At 48.4% G+C, this 19,338-nt stretch overlaps 1 protein-coding gene across 2 annotated transcripts in view; it reads right to left on the bottom strand.

Moving 5' to 3' along the window:
- Positions 1–1,289: 1,289 nt before the first annotated feature.
- MARCHF4 (membrane associated ring-CH-type finger 4) overlaps positions 1,290–19,338 on the bottom strand; it is a 32,487-nt gene continuing 14,438 nt past the window's right edge. For both annotated transcript variants that reach the window (XM_078868821.1, XM_078868832.1), the window contains exons 3-4: positions 18,971–19,163; positions 1,290–6,984 (exon numbers count right to left, since the gene is read on the bottom strand). In XM_078868821.1, the coding sequence (XP_078724947.1) occupies positions 6,707–6,984; positions 18,971–19,163 (471 nt within the window). In that variant the 3' untranslated portion in view covers positions 1,290–6,706. The remainder of the gene's footprint in view (positions 6,985–18,970; positions 19,164–19,338) is intronic.

The following is a 19,338-nucleotide window of genomic DNA, read 5'->3' as shown; positions in this document are numbered from 1 at the left end:
AGATCCTGCTATACATTTTGTAGTTACTACTATAGTCAGTGGATACAACTATAGAGTCAGCAGATACTATACAGTTAGTCGTTACGAGTATATAGTCGGTAGATACTACTGTAGGCCCAGTAAATACTACTATGGTCAGTAGTTATTACAGTCACTAAATACTACTACACAGGCAGTAGCTACTACTGGCTCAGTAGATACTACGGTACAGTCAGTAGATACTACTACAGAGTCAATAGATACCGCTTCCTCTGTTGTATGTAAGGTGTTGTTAGTACATATACCTACGAGGGGTAAAGATATTTTTTGAGGGGGGGGGGAGACCGCATTTTTCGGAAACCTTTTGACATCAACTATTTACCCCACACTTTATACAACTTTTTGGACTTGTGAAAGCCTCTTATATATTTGTTGGTGGAGAAATGTTCAAACAGCCCACCGGGCTTTGACAATACCTTAGTATCTTTGTATATATATGTAAGGTTTTTAAGAAATATATTTTTCACCCGGGCAAAGCCGGGTACTTCCGCTAGTAATATATATTTTTATTTTATTATTTCCCTTCTAAAATAAAAAAAAATTAAATATAATATCTTTTTTATTTTATTATTTCCCTTCTACGTGACTTTACCGAAAGAACCAAGAAGATGAATCCCTGCAGTCACGAAAGCTTTAAATCGAAATGTAACGACAATCAGTTGGTGCTTCAGTGGAGCGGTGGCGCAGTGTGCTTGGCACTGCGCTACGAACCCGGCTCCCTGAATTCGATTCGCTCGCCACCGATCTCTGATAGGGTCTTAGGTTTGAACCTCCCCCTTTACCAACCTACGCCGACCAGCGTTCAGTATGTTCAATCAACCCCTATGACTGACAAGGCACGGGGAGATTTTCACCCGGCACTGGATTGATAAAGGATGATCAAATATCATTATTTTCAATGGACCAATGGGATTTAGCATTTTCGTCAATATTGTAAAGACTGGGCCAGCCTCTCTCCCCACACTGTCACCCTCACCTCCACCCCCCCAACTACCCCCGCCCACGGAGGCTTCACAGACAAAGCCCTCATCCATCACTGTCTCTCCAATATATATGCAGATGATATCCGGCGCGCGCACTAGATTATTTTCGTCTGCCTTATATGGTAATTGATTAATTAAGGTTGGGTCCCGCGGCGAGCGAGGAGGAGGGTGGGGCCGGTCCCGTCTCGTTTGGCCCGGGTTGAGTAGATTTGACGATCACACATCCCAACAACACCACACAGAGAAGATCGATCGCGCAAACTTTTGAAAAGATATTTTTTATAATTAAAGCACATGGGTCTTACATGTATAGAATTATTAAAGAACTTACATAATTAGCACTCGCAAATCTCTGAAATGGCAATTCGATAACAGCAATTATAAATAAGTCATCAATTAACTCGCTTGGGGAAGGAACGTTGGCATAGTATTTGCATTTGGTGACGATTGGAATCGCTGTATTACGACATTGTCTCTTGTGCAGATCCGTGCAGAGAGGCGAGATTCATTCGCATGGATTTTTTTTTTTACCGAACGTAATCAGAAGGGTCCTTGTGCTACAACTTACCACGAGCATGAATCTCTCATCGCTCAGGGTTTACCGATTGCACATAAATGGCAGCGATGTGCTATGCATGACTTGCCATGGCTTCACCAGCCCGCACTGACCAGTGTACTGAAGTATGGTCAAATAACCATCACCACCACCACCTGCCTTGCATGGTTGGCTACCTGCGGTGCTAAAGAAGTTCAACATACGTACATACAACAGTATATTGACAACAGGGTTTTACAGTGCAGAATTACGATGGGGCAGAGTGACGGCGCAATGGTTAGCGCACTCCGCTTTGAACCCAAATACCTGAGTTCGATCCCCCACCAACCTTCCACCCGCCGTCTTCACAGGAGAGCGCGGTGAAGTGTTATGGTCAAACAACCTCCATAATTGACACCGCGTGGGGAGGGTTCCGTTCAACAGTGGGTTAACAAAAGGGCTGGGAATGTAATTTAAAACAACTACTTATATAGGTCAACACAAACGGAATTACCCAACAGGACACAACAATACGATAAAAACAAATTTTAACACAATTGCCAACTTGGCCTTTAATAGTATTTCAACCCGTGATACACTGGGGCAATTTTAGCGCAATTTTCACCGGCTACGCATTTACTTCAGGCAACTCTGGCTCTGACGAAATTCTCCGTGGTACGGAATAGAAAAATGGTACGATGCACATGAACGATAGCAATTGGACTAAATTTGCCAGTGTTGTGTGTGTGTGTGTGAAATGTTATTAGGTTTTCATCGGCTTGTCCAATATGCCTGCAATGGTTTTGTGTTATCCGGTTAGTGTGAAACCGCTTGGAGGACATCATTCCCGATCCGGGCAGCTCTGAGCGCAAATGTCCAGATAACGTCCATATCCACACATGCGCGTTTAGAATCGTTCTCCATTTACACGTGATAATGACCATTTCACGCGCCCCTATTCATTAATGAATGGCACTGTGAGAGAGCCTTTGTTATAAAATCCCCAGGAATCCGTCTGATCTCGTCAGATATCGGAAGCGAAGTTAAATTGAGCCTGGATATCGTTGGTAACCGAGCATTGGCTGGGCGACTACCATGCGTAACCAGGTGTTATAGGCTGCTACAGGACCACGTGGTGGTCAGTGGCAGATATTGAAGCGTAATTTTTTTTTCTGAACCGTACTTCTGGTCCCCGCCTTGACCAACATCGCACTGACCAGGGCATGCTCGAACAGCGTGGGGAGACCATCAATCAGCAGTGGAATTTAAAAAAGGACTTAATACGTGTACCGAATGACAAACTGCCTGCAGACAGACATCAGAATATTGGGAGCTCTGTACTCAAACCGCGCACAGCGTGTGGCCGTACCCCACCGCTGCTCCCTCTCCTCCACGTGTGCGCTGCGGGAAACCCACGACGCGTCCGACCGTACATCGTGTGTTGCTTAGGCGGGGGCGGGTGATGAATTACGTAAGAACTCGAGCGCGGGTGTTTGGATGTCGGAGGAGGCGTGATGAGGCTGCGGTGGCCGAGAGATGCCAGTACGCGGCGATGGATGAGTCCCACGGCTTTAATTTGCTGAGTCTGTGAAGTATGCCCTCTGTGTTGTTATTCCCTCGCGTGGGTGTGTGTGTTCTGGACCAGTGCTCATTATCTAAACCGATCCTGGGCTTCCCCTAGGTCGACACAGCCTCAAATGAGTATCTGTAACGGTGTGTAAACATCGCCACGAGGGAGACGAAGGCAGCGTAGCGTGGTGCGGGCCACTCACGCCGTGTCCGACTACTAATATAATCATCTCCAGACTTCAACGACGCTCTCCTGGAAAAATAGAACGATACAAGTACAGCCCCCGGAGTGTCTCACTCACGCTGCATCTCACCCGCGACTCTTCACCCCATCGCGAGCCACCTGCCGATCGACGTAACTGTGGTGTATCCATTTCTCCATGGCAGCATCCCCCGGGTGAACACTTGGCAGTAATTGGCATGCAGAGCGGCATGTTCCCACCCCCGCTCGTATACCGCTGACGGCCTGGGTAAGGGGGGACGGGCGGGGGGGGGGGACGGGCGGGGGGGTGGGGACCAATCCATTCCAGCCGCGCGAACATGACTGGGTCGCAGGCATTGGCGCCGTGACTTAAACACGAACGGCGCATGGAAGAGGTGCACGACTTGGGTTTGCTACTGAGAGACGGGAAGAGGAATGCATGGATGAGAAAACAAATGGCAAGTTCAAATGCGTCCCGTGTCCGTTAAGAAATGTGGACTTGGGCAGGATACGTCGGCAGAAATTGATGGGCAGCGATAGAGACTCAGGACAGAGTGCAAACTGCAAGAAGCAACGTCCACTGTAAGAGTCTGCGCACACATTGCGAGCGTTATCCACTTAAACGCTCCTTCAATAATACATTGGCCAGATATCCAGACTGGAACCCTTCTGAGACGTTGTAAGACTCGGCGAGGCTTCACTGCGCGATGCCAAAGCCAATTGTCTATCCAACAAATCCTCGCTGTGTCTCAAATCTATAAATGCGATGTTTGGCCAATTACTCCAAAAAAATCGAGTACCCTTTTTTTAGAAACCGCGTCACGCAAATACTGGGGCGATATTCGGCACTGCCATCCCCTGGCCACTTTCCATCCCAACGGAAATACCTTGCACACCCTGGTGGTCACCCATCAAGTGACACGAACCAAATCGAACCTGCTTAGCTTTCGGGATCCGACGATATCAGGCACATTCAGGGTACACTTGGTCATAAGCGTACGCTGTATACATATATACATTGTTCTGACTGCCATGCCAATCACACTAATACAATTCATTCATGGGGTGGAAGGTGGGGGGGTATCTTTAACGGCGAGACGGAGGAATGACTTGAAATAAAAAATATGGAGAATGTGAAGTTGTGGTTGTCCGCGTGTTCTCTCATCTCAGGCGAGTGTTTCTCGGTGATTCGCATTCGGCCGATGAATAAAACATGGGATGTCTCCAGGCGTTCACATTCATTGCTCCGCCGTAGCTGCTGATGCTGGGAATTCGATAAATAATATAATATGAAGCAATTTCTATATCGTCATAACGGGGGGGGGGGGGGGCAAATTCATAAGCACACGATCCATCCCCTTTGCCTAAATTGCCCGATTTGATAACACGCCCAAAAGCTAAGCAAGGGTTGAGCCCCTGACAGGTGCTTGCGATGAGCGACCACCATGCAGAACACAGGTGCTCTCGGCTCCTACCGGGCAGCAATGTCACCATGAGGAGAGTGGCGATAAAACAAAAACCCACAATGTATCGTACTTCTTAGCTCCCATGTAAATGGTCCCCCGCCGCCTTCACCCGCCTGCACCGACCAGCGTGGTGAAGTATGGTCGAATAAATCCCACAACCCACCAAGACATGCAATGCCGTGGCCTGTAAGGCAGCGGTGTGGCACGTGACTACAGCTGGGACAGTTGAGCCCTTATATCACCCACGTGTATTCATTGGAGATGGCACGATGCACGGATTTGTTAATGCCGCATCACGCTTTGCTGCTACTGACCACGGCTGAGTGACACTGGGTCGGGATGGTTTTGGATTTTGTTTGTGTACCCAATTGGGCGCTATTATAGCGGAGTGAAAAATAAAACTATCAGAATTCGTTTTGGGGCGTGAGTCGTTGACGTGTAAATGAATACGACAAAGCGGGCATGAGAGAGGAAGGGATGGTGTTTCACAGGTGTTGTGGTTGGTTTCGAGGTCTGGGGATGAGGTTAGGAATGAGTTTGGGGTTTGGCTGCCGCAGTGTCGCACTATACGGCACCCATTTGTAACCGTTCACCATGCCCTCCATTCCTAAACCCGCAAATCTCTGGCTCATACCATCCAGGGTGTTTCCTTTCCTATCCCCCTCCCTACCTATTTACCGCGTCGTACAGATTTTAGCCTCGCAAACCCCATCCTCCGTGTCCCCCTTCCCCCGCACTCAGGAAAAGCCAGGGATTGTGTAGAAGCACAGATGGATTTCGCACACATCCGCCTCCGCCCCGAGCAAGAGCGGTGTCTGCCAGCACAGCGTGTGGGTGCATGAGCGTAATCCCTTCCGATAGAACCACTGCCTAGCGCGTGGACTTGCGCAAAACCATCGACGGTAAAGCATTGTCTGCACAAGAGACGGAGTCATCGGCCACGGGGTTTTTTTCTATCGTCTGTGAAATTCAACAACTGTGCAATAAATGATAGTCGGTAGTCACCAAACCGTTGCAAAATTCTAAATTCTTAAAACGTTTTACAACAACATAAATAAGTAAAAGCATTGCGCATCTGAATTTCTTAGTCAGACGCACGTGCGGTGTGTGTACACACACGTTGCATACTGTTTGTAATATTTGGTTATTCAGTAGCGTGGAAGAATACAAAACAAAGGGCAAATGAAATATTCTGTGGGATGCGTGTGCGTGCTTTTCTCCGTGACTTGCACGATTTAATATAAACTTGAAAAGTGCCGGTGCACAACCTGCGATGCACGCTGCTGTTTGTCTCACCAACCGCCTCCTCCCCCGCCCCCTGCCACCCCCCTCTGTAAAGTCGTACGCGACATCAGAAGAGGCTGCCGTCGGGTGCTGCTGCTGTTAGGATGATTCGGAGAGCTTTTAAAAGTGCCATTGCACGCGTTCGGGACATTAAAATTCAAGTCGCCTCCAATCGTCCGCTGGGGACACGACGAGTGTGCGCGATCGTCAAAGCCAATCACCTTCTCGTGGTCGGCGGAGCGAGCCCAAAGCGGCTCCGGTCTCGCTCCTGGAGTTCCAGCGTAGGATTGAGGTGTAAGGTGCCTTGTTGACAGCGCGGCCACGTGGAGACCTGGGCCCAAGGGGTCGCGCATTTTCAATTTTCATCGTCCTTTTGATGACCCCCCCCCCCCACCCTCGACCACCCAGCGGCACTCGCACGCCCGTCCGCCACCTCGCCTATAAAATTCCGATGGCAATAATAACAACAATCGCAATAGTACTTTCATAAAAATCCGCGTTGATCTGTCCGCAAGTTTTTTTTTTCTCTCCCAATAACTCCTCCGTTGGCCGCTGCAAGTCTCGTCCTCCTGCAGCCACGATTCGTGGCACGCCGCCACCCAGCTCCGTGCGCTCGGCATTGCGCGCCTCAAACAGTCGTGACCCTCATGACGAGCTCTGGGGTGACGCCGCCCGCATCAGCGCCCTCCTGACCCGATCCGAACCGATCGAGCAGGTGCAGGAAGAGCACGCCGAAGTGGAAGCGCAGCGGCGAGAGCACGGAAGAGCCAGCCGAGGCCCGGCCCGGGCCCGTCTTGCCCAGCTTGTCCACGTTCTTCTGGTAATTGAGCACGCGCCAGCGCTGGTTCACGGCGCGCCACCGCTTGAGGATGCGGTACACGGCAGGGCCTTCGTGGACCAGGAGGCCTTGGGGGTTGGGGGGAACGTGGAGAAACGTGTGTACGTGGATGAGTTTCAGCATTTAAAATAACAAAAAAATATCCATATTTTTAGGTTTTTTCAGTGAAGTCACGTAGGTAAAAAAATTAAAATTAATAAAAGTAAAATAAAAATTAAATAAAAATCACGACGTTTCGGAGGCAACACAAGCTTCCGTCTTCAGGTGGAACCGTCACAGCACGATAGCTGTATCAAGTGAGAGAAATTCCAAGAACACAGTATTTGTATATATACTGGTTGAGGGTGGGAGGAGCCAAGGTAGGCCCTGAATATTATTTCTGTGAGGTTCGGTGCGGCTGAAACACGCTGTTAGGAATGAGCCTTTGTTGTGTAAACTACGTGCGGATGATGTCAAGGTGCGTGTAAAAGGGACTGAGCCTCTTTGTTATGTAGAGATGATGCGGCTGAGATCGCTGCCAGGAAAAGAGTCCACTTTGTTAATCTGCTGCCAGATGAAGGGCCTCTTCGTGCCGTGTCGATGGTGGAGGTTATTTGACCGTACTTTACCACACGAGTCAGCATGGGATGTACCCAGGAACGGTTCAGATATCGCTCATCACTGATGTTATCCATGGTCGGGAATCGAACTCGCGTGCGTAGGTCGTCGGGTTCGCAATCGCTGCGACACGACGCTCTCATTTATCCGTAGTATTTAAACCCACACAGTTTAAGCATAAATGGTGCCGAAGTGTGTATGTATATAAAACACTGAGGGAGCAATAGTGGTTAGTACACTGCCTTCACAAACCCGGCGACCAGAGTTTGATCGCCACTCACAGCCAAAATCAGTGACGAATATCTGAACCTGATTTTTGTGCCTCCCCTAGGTCGACTCAGCCTTAAATTGATCCCTGGTGCTTTGTGTAAAACATCAGCACTGGGAGACAAAGGTGGGCCGAGCGTGGTGCTGACCACCTGTCCTCTCGTGCCACCGTGTTGGCCTTCGATGGTGCTCTCTAACAGAACTTGCTGCCTGTGCAGGTTATTGGGGAGGAGGGGGGGATGTTTGCCTATTTAATATAAACATTTACAGTCATTTCTCTTCCATTTCACATAGAAATTGGAAACGTATTTAACCCGAAACCCCTCGTGCCGCTTGCAACCGGTTCGCCCTGTTTAGGCTGCGTGAGATTCATGTTGTCGATGCTGCAGGTCTCATTCAGATGGGAGTGAGAAGGTTTGTTTTTTCCCGGGAGCTGCCGTTCAAGCAGCCGCGAAGGAGAGCAACAGTCTCCCGCCACTGTGAACACAATCGGCATGGCGAGATTTGCTGAGCGCAGCGCTTACGATTTGGCCCCATCGGTCAGAGACGCTGAGCCCCATTTTTAAAGATTCATGGAGGCTCTCGACGGCTCCCGCCGCCGCCACGACCAGGGGTACTCGGGACCGCTTGCGTTATCGGGTTCAGCTTGGCTGGAGCTATCGTTGCTATAGCCCCCCCCCCCCCACACTACGCCTTCGTATGCCACGTGTTCCAGCATTAATAGGTCCTCGCTAAGAGCATTTTATGAAGTATTCTGTATAGCAGTATGGAGGGATCTCCGTCTTTTATGACTGGAAATCCTACTTGAGAAAGCGTGTGCATCCGGTGGGTGCACTCATTGCAAACAGAACGTGGTGGTGGCATCGGCATCCGTGCCGATCTGGGGGTTGGAGGACAGCCCCCCACCACCACCCACCTCCCCGTGCTAATGGATATTTGATGGTTGATGTTGGGGGAGAGGAGGGGAAATGCGAAGGATGACAAATCGACTTCCGCGAGAGACCATAGATAAGTAGATCTCCATTCTGTGTATCCATGTAAATAACAAACACAATTGGATCCGTGAGCCGATTGACTTTGCAGACCAGTCATCAATCGGCATTTGTGTAAGCAAACAAACTGTGCACTGAATTCGACCTTGCATGAGCCGTTAATTTGGGTTTAAGGATAAGTGCAGTGGCTCACTGAAGCTTCCCCCCCTCCTCCTCACCTCTCTCTCCCATCGCCCCATTCGCTCGCTATCTCCAGGAGTTGCGTACTTCCCTCCTAAGGGAGGTTAATTGAACGATGCTGCATGAGTCGAGGGACTCTCATATTTCGCATCCTTAGCCTCCTGGTCCATCTTCCACAGATGCGTTTCACAACATACGCCGTTCACTCGGGCGGATGAAATGCGGAAAGGTCGATTAATTGGCACGGCGCTGCAGTTTGAGTCCTGTTTCCGTCCGGTGATTTTTGCGCTGCAAAATCGGGCGTTAAGAGAATCGATGCATTGTCATTCACAGCCGTTGCCCGATTGTCAATTTCCACTGCCCAAAATTTTAAATTTATTTTGTAGCCTGCCGAATGGCGCTGTGGTTCGAGCGCTTGACTCAACCTCAAGTTTAAAATACTGACCGGTGAACTAATCAGACTACCATCAATTAAAAAAAATTGCTCTGCTTTGTGGCAGCGGTTTCCGTCTTATATATATCTTGACCTTAGCCACGGTAATGTGAAATTTCCTACACTGGCTTAGGACCTCTGACATACACGACTACCAGCGGAGATACGCTCCGACTTTAAAACGATGAAGGGTTAATGACTGTCCTGTGCGTAACTACAAATACTCGAGCCCCGTGTTGATGATATTTCGTGAATATCAATGAACTTTCACACGTGGCAAAATGAAAGTCAAAATGGTGGTACGTGTATGGAGGAGTGATGAGTAGAGGCTGGAGACGGCGCTGCGAGTGAGAACCCTGCGGTACAAACACGACCGCGCGTTGGGTCTCGATGCGGAATCATGGAACCCGCAGAACACCGTTTTTTATCAACCCAGGCAGCTTTTACCAGGTGAAATAAATGTCTCGTACTTTTGCTGTTCGTCACCTCGGCGAATACAGATAGCGTACGCGCGATGGAGCGTGCATATGCCTGCACGTGTTCCAGGCCACGCTGGTGGGCTTGTGTTGCTCTCCGGCCCATGGAAATGATAAATTAACACAATAACCAAAATAAGTCCCTGACATGTGAACGCGCGAAGCAACAACACCGCGTGTATTTTCTGGAGGAATAAATTAGTGATTCACACCAACAGCTAAACATCGCACCTCGTTGGCATCGGGCTGCCCTCGAGGTCTGATGTCATCATAACGATGTTTACCAGAGAGGACACGTGATTATCATGCATCAATACAGCCCCCTTGACAAGGACAACAAAGCCACGAGCATGAGTTTCCAAATGCTCTCCACTGCTGCCACATGTGATTTATACCCGGAGGTAACAGCCCCACATTGGTGGAACGACGGAGATTAGCCCACGAATTTGTGTCAACCTCGTAGAATCAACATCAATGTGTGCAAACAGTTGGGACAATTTTATATTCAGATCTTTAAAAGGCAGAGGATAAAAACAAATATTTGAGATGTGGATGGGTGACTGAGGTCGCATCACTGAGCCAGCGCTGCTGAGATGCTGGGTTTGAATCTGGACCGCCACGCGCGATTCAAACCAGTTATCAGGCGTTGCGAGTTAATTGTCTCGGCTTGCTCACAAACGACGGAAAAAAACCCCTCTAACATTCTATTTGGTTTTTCACTTAACGTGGCTTTGACACTTAAGGTTTTCAGTTAGATAGACATGATTGACTCGTAACAAAAGAATATGCGCAGGGCATTCAAATGTGTTCTCCGAGTGTGGATAATGTGCCTCATATAAGTGATTTAAGGAGTACGGTAGTTCTCTGATATTACCTTCTGGGGCCATTCAAATACTTGGTTATGCACTGCTCCTACACAGATCCAAACAGAAATATATGAATCAAGAGACATAATGACAGTAACACAATCGGAATAAAAAAAACGGGAATCTTATAGTTTTTTTTACATATTTGAAGATGTGAATTATTGAGCATCCAGTACCCCAACAGAATTTGTTTAACAAGCCTGGGACACAGAAGGTCAAGGTCGAAACTGGGCCAGAGCTGGCTTGCTTAAATAAATTATGAAAAATAATATTGGTCTGGAAAGCCAATAATCCAATGGCCTTAAGTATATTTGTATGTGACGACACGTTATTTAACGTGTTTGTTGTTGTGGATAGCTGACCCGTGTACAATGCTGCACTGCCATGAACGCATGACAAATCGGTTAGTTTATTTCGTTGAACAAAATAAGAACTGAAGAGATCAAGAAGGCTTCATTTTGCCAGGAATTAGTTGAGTAATTTTCGGATAAAAAAAAAATTATAATGACGCCGGCATCGCAGGACATTCAACGTCCACTGTAAAGCCAACGGCGTGTCGTATTATTATTATTATGGTTATTACACTCGCAGCGATAATCAGGGCGGCCACCGGATTCGAACCGTGAAGCTCTGCAACAGGCGGCGAACGCGCTTGCAGCCGGGCCGCGTCGCCGCCCTAATGAACGTGCCTCGGGGAGTTGATAATAACAGTCTCCATAATTAACGTGTGAATAATTAACAAAGATAGAGTCTGGGCCAAGGCAGCAAAGAGACACATTGATAATTATCAAGTAATGAAAGCACAAAGGGCAGGGGGGGGGGCATGTTTTAAGGATACTGTAATTTATTGTGAAGGTAAAATGGAATTCGCAACTTTTGAGGAACTGGTGGCAGTCGAGAAAAACACGAGTAAAAACTCGGCCTCACAGCGAAATAATGTACGATTGGCTGATTTATCAGGCCATGACACCTTCAGAGGTGTGTACATGAACAACCCTTGGTCAATCCACTGTTGGATGAGGGCCTCCCCATGCCTATCTGGGTCGTGGGGGTTATTTGACCATATGTGGGTCGATGAAGTACAATACAACAGTTGATTTTTCTGCACTGCTCAGTACTGCCCACCACACAGCCCAGAAGGCCTCTATAACGCCTGTTGTTACACATGGTAGTCATACATCCCAGCGCTATCCTGGCTCAAACTTGCGTAGCTTCCAAAATGTGAAAAGATCGCGTGAATTTTCAGCGACTGTCCGAGTTTACAAGGCAGTTTTGAATGATGACTGTGACCTATTTGTTCAGTGTGGTTCGTGGCTTCTCAACTGCTTTGGTTGGAATTTTGGCTGCTCCTGGCGAGTCAATATCTCGTCCCGTGCATTAAGCGGCCAGCGACAAATGCTCTTTACATCTAAAGGCGGAAAAAAATACGGGTGAGCCGATGATGATGATGATGATGTATTGATTCATGGAATAGCGAGCATCTCTGGGACATGCGCTGGTCCTGTGCAAAGGCGGTTAATTAATCATGCGCGACGGAAACGGAGATGACTATTCGTGCAGTGGAGGAGTAATGAGTGCCCCGCGTGGTTGTGCGGCGGTAAGTGATGATGATGGGCCTATGACTTAGTAGGGGTGGGGGGTGGGGGGCGAAGGACGGCCGTGGAAGGGTGGCTTGTGCCGGCGGCGAGCTGCAATGTGTGAATCCCGCCACGCACGAGCAATTTCCGCGTAATCTGAGCGACGCGTCGTCAGTACAGGATCGCGTTTAATTAATGTCGACGTGCGGTAACGGCACGGACGGGGATGTAAAGTGTGTGCGGCAACCGGCGAGACGTCAGGTCGTGAAGTCGACTTCGGCACGTGCGCGAGAAAAGCGTCCGCAGAGCCGCTGTGTGTGCGTTTGCACGTCTCTCGTGCAACGTAAATGGTGTTTGATGGATTGATTTAACTTTGTCCTGTCCATCCGTGAGTTCTGCAAGTGCCACTCTGGCAAAAAAAGAGGGCAGCCATTGGCAGCGCTGGTGCACTGCGGAAGAGAAAGTTGGACTCACTCGAGTACTTTCTCGGACTGCAATGCCAGTACAACTAGTTGGGGGAAATGTGCAGGGTAGGAAAAAAAACATTCTAAAAAGGCATTGTTCTTTACGCAATTCGCAAAAGGTATCTCAGCGAGCTATTTGTATTGTGGTGGCACCACATATTGGGCACATTCATTACAGTGTGTAAGAGTGGTGTTACCTTGGCATGCTGGTCTTGTGTTTTTATGTATCGAGTGGTCTCGGACTGAAATAATTGCAGTAATCTTACGCGGAAGAGAAATGAAGCCTCGAAATAAATGTGAACAGCAGCAGAAGTTCTCTGTACTGCAGCGATTGCAATTCACAGCACCTGTATCCACGCTCCTCCTGGGATGAACATGATTGAGAATGTGTGCATCTACGAGTGCATATTTGGCTCTTATATAACCATGCCGAGATGAAAAACAACTTGCGGCTGCAACAATATTTTGCACAAAAAAAACGTTCTAGTGCAAGCCTGGGAGCGTGTGCTTCGTGTGCGTGCGCTGGGTCTGTTCCCACCAGCAACTGTGGTGTGGTGGCACTTATCTTCCGTTTTAAAGCCCCTAGCTGGCGGTTTGGAAATTCCTCGTTCCTATGGTGGGGGGTATGTCTCTTTCCTTAAGACCCCACCACTGGTTATTTGCAAAATTAAATAACCACTCGTATTATCCACATCGCAGGGGGATTACGAGCTGTATCCAACCACACGTAGGCGTCATAAAGTAGAGAGAAAAATACTTCTAAATCACACGAAGGAGCGCTAAGGCAACATCACTGGAGCACTCCTCACCATTATTAAAAATGTTTTTTCTCACCAAAACATCCTAGAGTGCGAGTGGCACAGCCTGGGACACCGGGGTCTCGGGACGAATCGACACGAGCAATGTGTGGATTTAATGATCAAATATTTCCGAATGAAGCGAGTTGACATTATATGTTGCTAGAGGAACACAGGGACGGGTGTAGCGGCTTTAAACTGGAATACCCAGAGCAAGCCAACCAAGCGTTCGTGGTGGTAACACTCCCAATAACACGTCACCACGGATAGGATCCTGAACCTACTTTCTTTACTGCAAAATCTTGTGTCACCTCACATCCCACCATCCCAGTCGGCTTTGGAGTATCTCAAATCTTTATACGATCCACCAAATTTTACCTTGACAGTGCTGGATTAAAGATATGACCCATCACAACCGGATAAACAGAACAGGATTATTGTCAACGGGAGATAAACATGTATTTTTTTTTATCAAAACATGCATCGTATGCTTGTAAAGAGCAGAGCAAATATATGGTAATGCTATGGTAATGCTGTGCGAGCGAGGATTATAATAAATATGCATTTACCATACTCTTTGGTTCTTTCGGTAAAGTCACGTAGGTATAAAATAAAATAAATGAAATCACGACGTTTCGGGCGCAACACAAACGTCCGTCATCAGGTGGGACAACCACAGCAAGAAACATTTTGCTGAAGTGGGCAAAAGGGGCTGCTGCAACAAGAGGCCATCTAGGCAAGAGAAGGGGGGGAGGAGCCAGGGAGGAGAGACAGGGAGGGTTGGGGTGTGGGGTAGGGGGAGCGGAGACTACAAGTAAGACGTAAGCACGGCAGAAAATGCTGGGAGTTGGAGGGTTAGGAAACTGGAGATGCGGATATGAAGGGAGGTCAAAAGCAGTTATGGCTTTACCTGGTTGATAACATCCTTCCAATGATTGCTCAATCTGTATCCATCTTCCCGGCTGAAGTTATGTCTATGTTTATATATCTGGATGGCTTCATGAACAAACCTTTGATAGTAGCCAGACGGTTTGCAGAGCACCTTGGTCTCGGAAAAAACAATATCATGAGAGCCCACTGCGTTATAGCAATTGTCAGCCACGGCGGAGGAATTAATTCTGCTGTGTTTCAGATCTGCCTTGTGCTCGTGAACACAGTCCGAGATATGTCGTTTCGTTTCCCCAATGTAACAATCACCACAGGTGCAACTTAGTTTGTAGACTCCAGGATATTGTATGTCAGGAATGACAGATGGTATTAGATCACGGATTTTGTGTACTGTACTGAATCTGACCTGGATCTTGTGTTTGTTAAAGATTTTGGAAATCTTTTTGGTAACGCCTGCTATGTATGGTAACGTGATGGTTTTGATCGGCGTCTCAGGGGGTTGTTTCTCCATGGTTGGAGAAACAGCTTTGCGGATAATGCGATCCGAATATCCATTCATCTTGAGGGCTTGGTGTACGTGTTCCAGTTCACTGGCTAGGTGGTGTTGGTCAGAAATGCAGTGGGCCCTATGGTGTAGTGTTTTGATGAGGGAATTCTTCTGTGCCGAATGGTGGTGGGAATCAGGTTTCAGATAGGAATCTGTGTGGGTGGCTTTCCTGTAGACAGAATGTCCCAAGGAGCCATCAGGTCTCTTCTCAAACATTTACCAGGCAGGTTTTACTCCCCAGACAAATGTTGTACGGACAAATCTTTGAGCACCGGTTCTTGGGAGAGGCATTTGGCCTGCTGATGATCCCGTACAAGGCTGAAATGGGACTGCCTTGTGCGTTTAAGATGAGACAACGGATTTGCATTCATATCCGGGCTCATCGTCGTGAGGTCCAAGGTTAAGGTCAAATTAACTATCTATGACGGGCTCAATTGCTGCACGAAGTACATGCATAGCCTGTGTGCGTGGACGACATCATCCACTAACGGTGGAGAATAATTAAAGCTTTTCCCACGGATGCCTTCGGGACAAATTACGCATAAACAGCCACAGACGGCGTGAAAAAAAAGGAACAAGCAGTGGTGAAATACCACCTGCATTTCACCTCACTCTTTTTATTAATTATTTTGCACCCACATTTTTCTCGTCCACCGCACAGTCGATAGTTACACTACCTCTGGGAACGCAACACGGACGGGGCAATATTGGATTCTATCCAGGAAATAATAAGAAAGAGGGGCTTTAATAGGACAGCGGCGGTGTTATTAGCTGGTAAATTACAACATGCGCTCCGATGCATAAATGAGCGCATACTAAACGGGACGCTTTCAAATTGGGCTCCGTGGGGACGGGGTGTTATGAAATTGGTTCGATTGCGTATTGGAGCTGCGAGCCATTGATTGGACTTTCGCTGAGCGTGAGCCATGCGCCGTGAGCCGTGCGCCGCAGTGGTTATCGTAAATATTTGATGTGTAGCAGCAAACGCAAAAAATATGCCCATTGATGCTCACAAGGGCAAGACCTGACCAGGGAAAGCAGCTGCACTGTGTAGCCAAAGCTAATGATGAATTATGTATTTCACGCACGAGAGAGTGTGTGCGTGGGTACGTGTATGTGTGGGGTAGTGGTTAGCACGCTGTGGTGCAAACCCAGCAGTGCAAGTTTGATTCCCGCTTATGGCCAACATCAGTGACGAATATCTAAACTGGACCTGGTATCGAGTGTGGTGTATAATCATTGTCACTGGGAATATAAAAGAGTGGCGAGAGTGGTGCTGGTCACACCACCCCTTCACATGTGCTCACCAACAGCACTTGCCCCAGCAGCCTAGAGGCTCTCATGGGGGATCTGTGTTATGCCCACATGCAGTGGATGTGTTTTTAGAGAAATGCACGATGACCTTGTTGATGCATGTTACATTTTGTGCCACGATGCATACAATTGGCAATCGGAATATAAACCCTGCCTGACCACTGCTCGACGCAGTCTCAAGCAAGAATCCAGTTGAGATTTTAATCAGCACTGGGGATCCAAAGGTTAGACGTGTGTGTTGCTGGCCAAATCAACATCTCACGTATCATGCCAACTCTAAGTGCTCACTAACTGCACTTGTCCAGCAGTATGCAAGAATAATAACCCGTTGGTCCTCATACAGTCTTCACGCAGACGAGGCTTCACATCTCAGCGATGCGTTCCCAATTTTCAGTTTAATAGCAAAAATGTGAAATGTGGACCTCGACAGGAAATGTTCGTATGATCCAAAAACCTAACATGACGCCACTTATGTGATTTTACCACAAAAATCTATGTCACGGGACATACATTTGACAAAACACGATTTCATTTGCACATACTATAGACTATAGATATGTTTATATGAACAATATTGCTTTACTGATTAGACTTTGTTAAGTATTTAAAGATAATGATCACTTATGTCAGAGTAAACAATACATTAAATTTGTTCAATCTTAAAATACTCTAAAAAATATCAGATTGGGCCAAACAAATCCCAAATATATTTGATATTCAAAAATTTAAAATCTAAAACTCATCCCTCATACACCTATACCTCACCGTGTGGATCATCGTGGTCTCGGTGTTGCACACACAACTGCAGATCTCTGGGCCGTTCGATCCGATGATGCGTCAACACGCTGGTCGTTAATTACCACCCAGTGGGGGGAGGGGGCTCGCCCAAGTGAACCTTTGACCTTCCGTGGCCGGTTTAATCTCCCTTTAACCTCCACCAGCACCACGGCGACCCTGACCCCACAGCGACCTCTCTACCAAAGCATTCCGCAACAATCCACCAGGGAAATGAGGTGAAGAGAATGAACGCAAGCGTGCGCACGCTGTCGTAATAACAATGCGTGGTCGTTTAACCGCAGGTAGCACAGGGAGTCGAGAACATACACACAACATACACAAGTTGGAGACATCATATTGGCTGTGAAAAGCAAGTGGGCTTAGGCAAGTCACATCACTACAGGGGATGATGATTGATGGTCGAGAATAATGACAGTGGCAGCCAATAGAAATAACGTACACCGTGGAGATGGAGTGACGAAATCAGGTTGTGTGCAGGTGATGCATGGATTGTTGCATCGTGAGACTAAAATGGTGACCATTTATGGAGGCCTTCATCCAGCAGCGAATAGTTCATGGCTGTTGCTGCTACTGATGATAATCAATTGCTGTAGTAAAAAAATACTGCCTGCACCTAACCACTGTTGACCAGGTCCCTCTTGCAAGAGTGATACTGAGCCGTCGTGTTAACCTGGCCCGGGGACGTGCTGGGGTAGAGCCAGGTGGGGTCATCAGTTGCCCCGCTGGCGGTCCATAGAAGCCTCTATTACATGCAAAACACATTCCTGCGGAGGGAGCTGGTAGGAACGTTGGGTTGCTCAGGCAATGGTCAGAGTCAACGGCGGCGTGGTGTATTCCGCAAATATGCCCGACTGTGAGGGCGGGCACAAGCCGGCGTGAGTAGGTTAAACGTTGAGTTTTATAAGGGCATCACGGGGTGACCAGCCCCTCCCCACCCAGCCCCACCCCTCCCACTCCCCACCCAGCCCCACCCTCCCCAACCAGCCCCTCCCCACCCAGCCCCTCCCCACCCTCCCCACCCAGCCCCTCCCCTCCCCACCCTCCCCACCCAGCCACTCCCCACCCTCCACTCCCCACCCAGCCCCGCCCCACCCTCCCCTCCCCGCCCAGCCCCTCCCTCCCCACCCAGCCCCTCCCTGCACGATGGACGGACGGACACAATAATCCCCTGTGGGCTGGTGTAACCAGGAGGTTCCTACCAGTAAAAGTTTTCCCTTTGTCTCTAAATGTGTCCACCAGAAGAAGCGACATCTATTACTAACTCCAGCAGACATCAATGTAAAGTCACCGATTGTTGCAGAACGACATTGGAAGGATCATTTCCCCTGCTGTGTTGGTCTCACCTGATGACGGTCGCTTGTGTTGTGATCGAAACGTCGTGATCTATTATTTTCTACTTACGTGACTTTACCAAAAGAACCAAAGAGTATAGACATTGGAAGGATAACATTACAGAACTACTACGGAGGGAAGGAAGAGCGAATGATGAATGTGATTCGTTTTTAATTGATTTTTGAGGTTCCTTCCAAAATATCTTAGCCACACTACGTATGGTGCACATTCTCATGCCCTGCCGTAGAAGTGCTTATCTCTAGGCAATCAAAGCAAATCGCAGTATTCATTCTGCTGAGTTTGTTATTCCAGCATTGATGAGTGGACACAGACATAGACCATCACCTAACCATGACCCTACACGCGACAACCCAGATCAAATCACATATGGCCAAAACCCAGATTCAAACCCAGGCTCTCGGTGCTGCTGCTGACATGGCCATTATGAATCATCCCCATCGAGGAGCAACCCACGAGGGACGCCCCCTCAACGCCGCTGCGTGGCCAGGCCGTGCGGGGCACTCACCGATGCAGACGATGTCCATGAGGCCGTAGAGCGCGTAGCAGATCTGGAAGAGGACGTCACGGCGCTGCCACGTGGCGGCAGGGCTCAGGCCTGACCACACGAGCCACACGAGGCTCGCGAGCAGGAAGAGGCACCCCAGGGAGACCGCGGCGGCCTGGACCCGCTCGATGGGCGAGAGCGACACCCCTTGCCACTAACGGGGGGGGGGGGGGTGGTACGGAGGGTCACGGAACAAGTGATGGGGGGAGAGGGGGGGGTTAAACGGCCATCAGTGGTAAGGTGGGCTGTCATCTTCTTGGTTCTTTCGGTAAAGTCACATAGAATGGAAATAATAAAATAATAAAAATAAAACATTATAAAATAATTCT

Source organism: Lampetra fluviatilis, chromosome 2 (assembly GCF_964198595.1).
Source record: "Lampetra fluviatilis chromosome 2, kcLamFluv1.1, whole genome shotgun sequence".
Classification (NCBI taxonomy): Eukaryota; Metazoa; Chordata; class Hyperoartia; order Petromyzontiformes; family Petromyzontidae; genus Lampetra; species Lampetra fluviatilis.
This window is presented reverse-complemented; position numbering and strand designations above follow the sequence as displayed.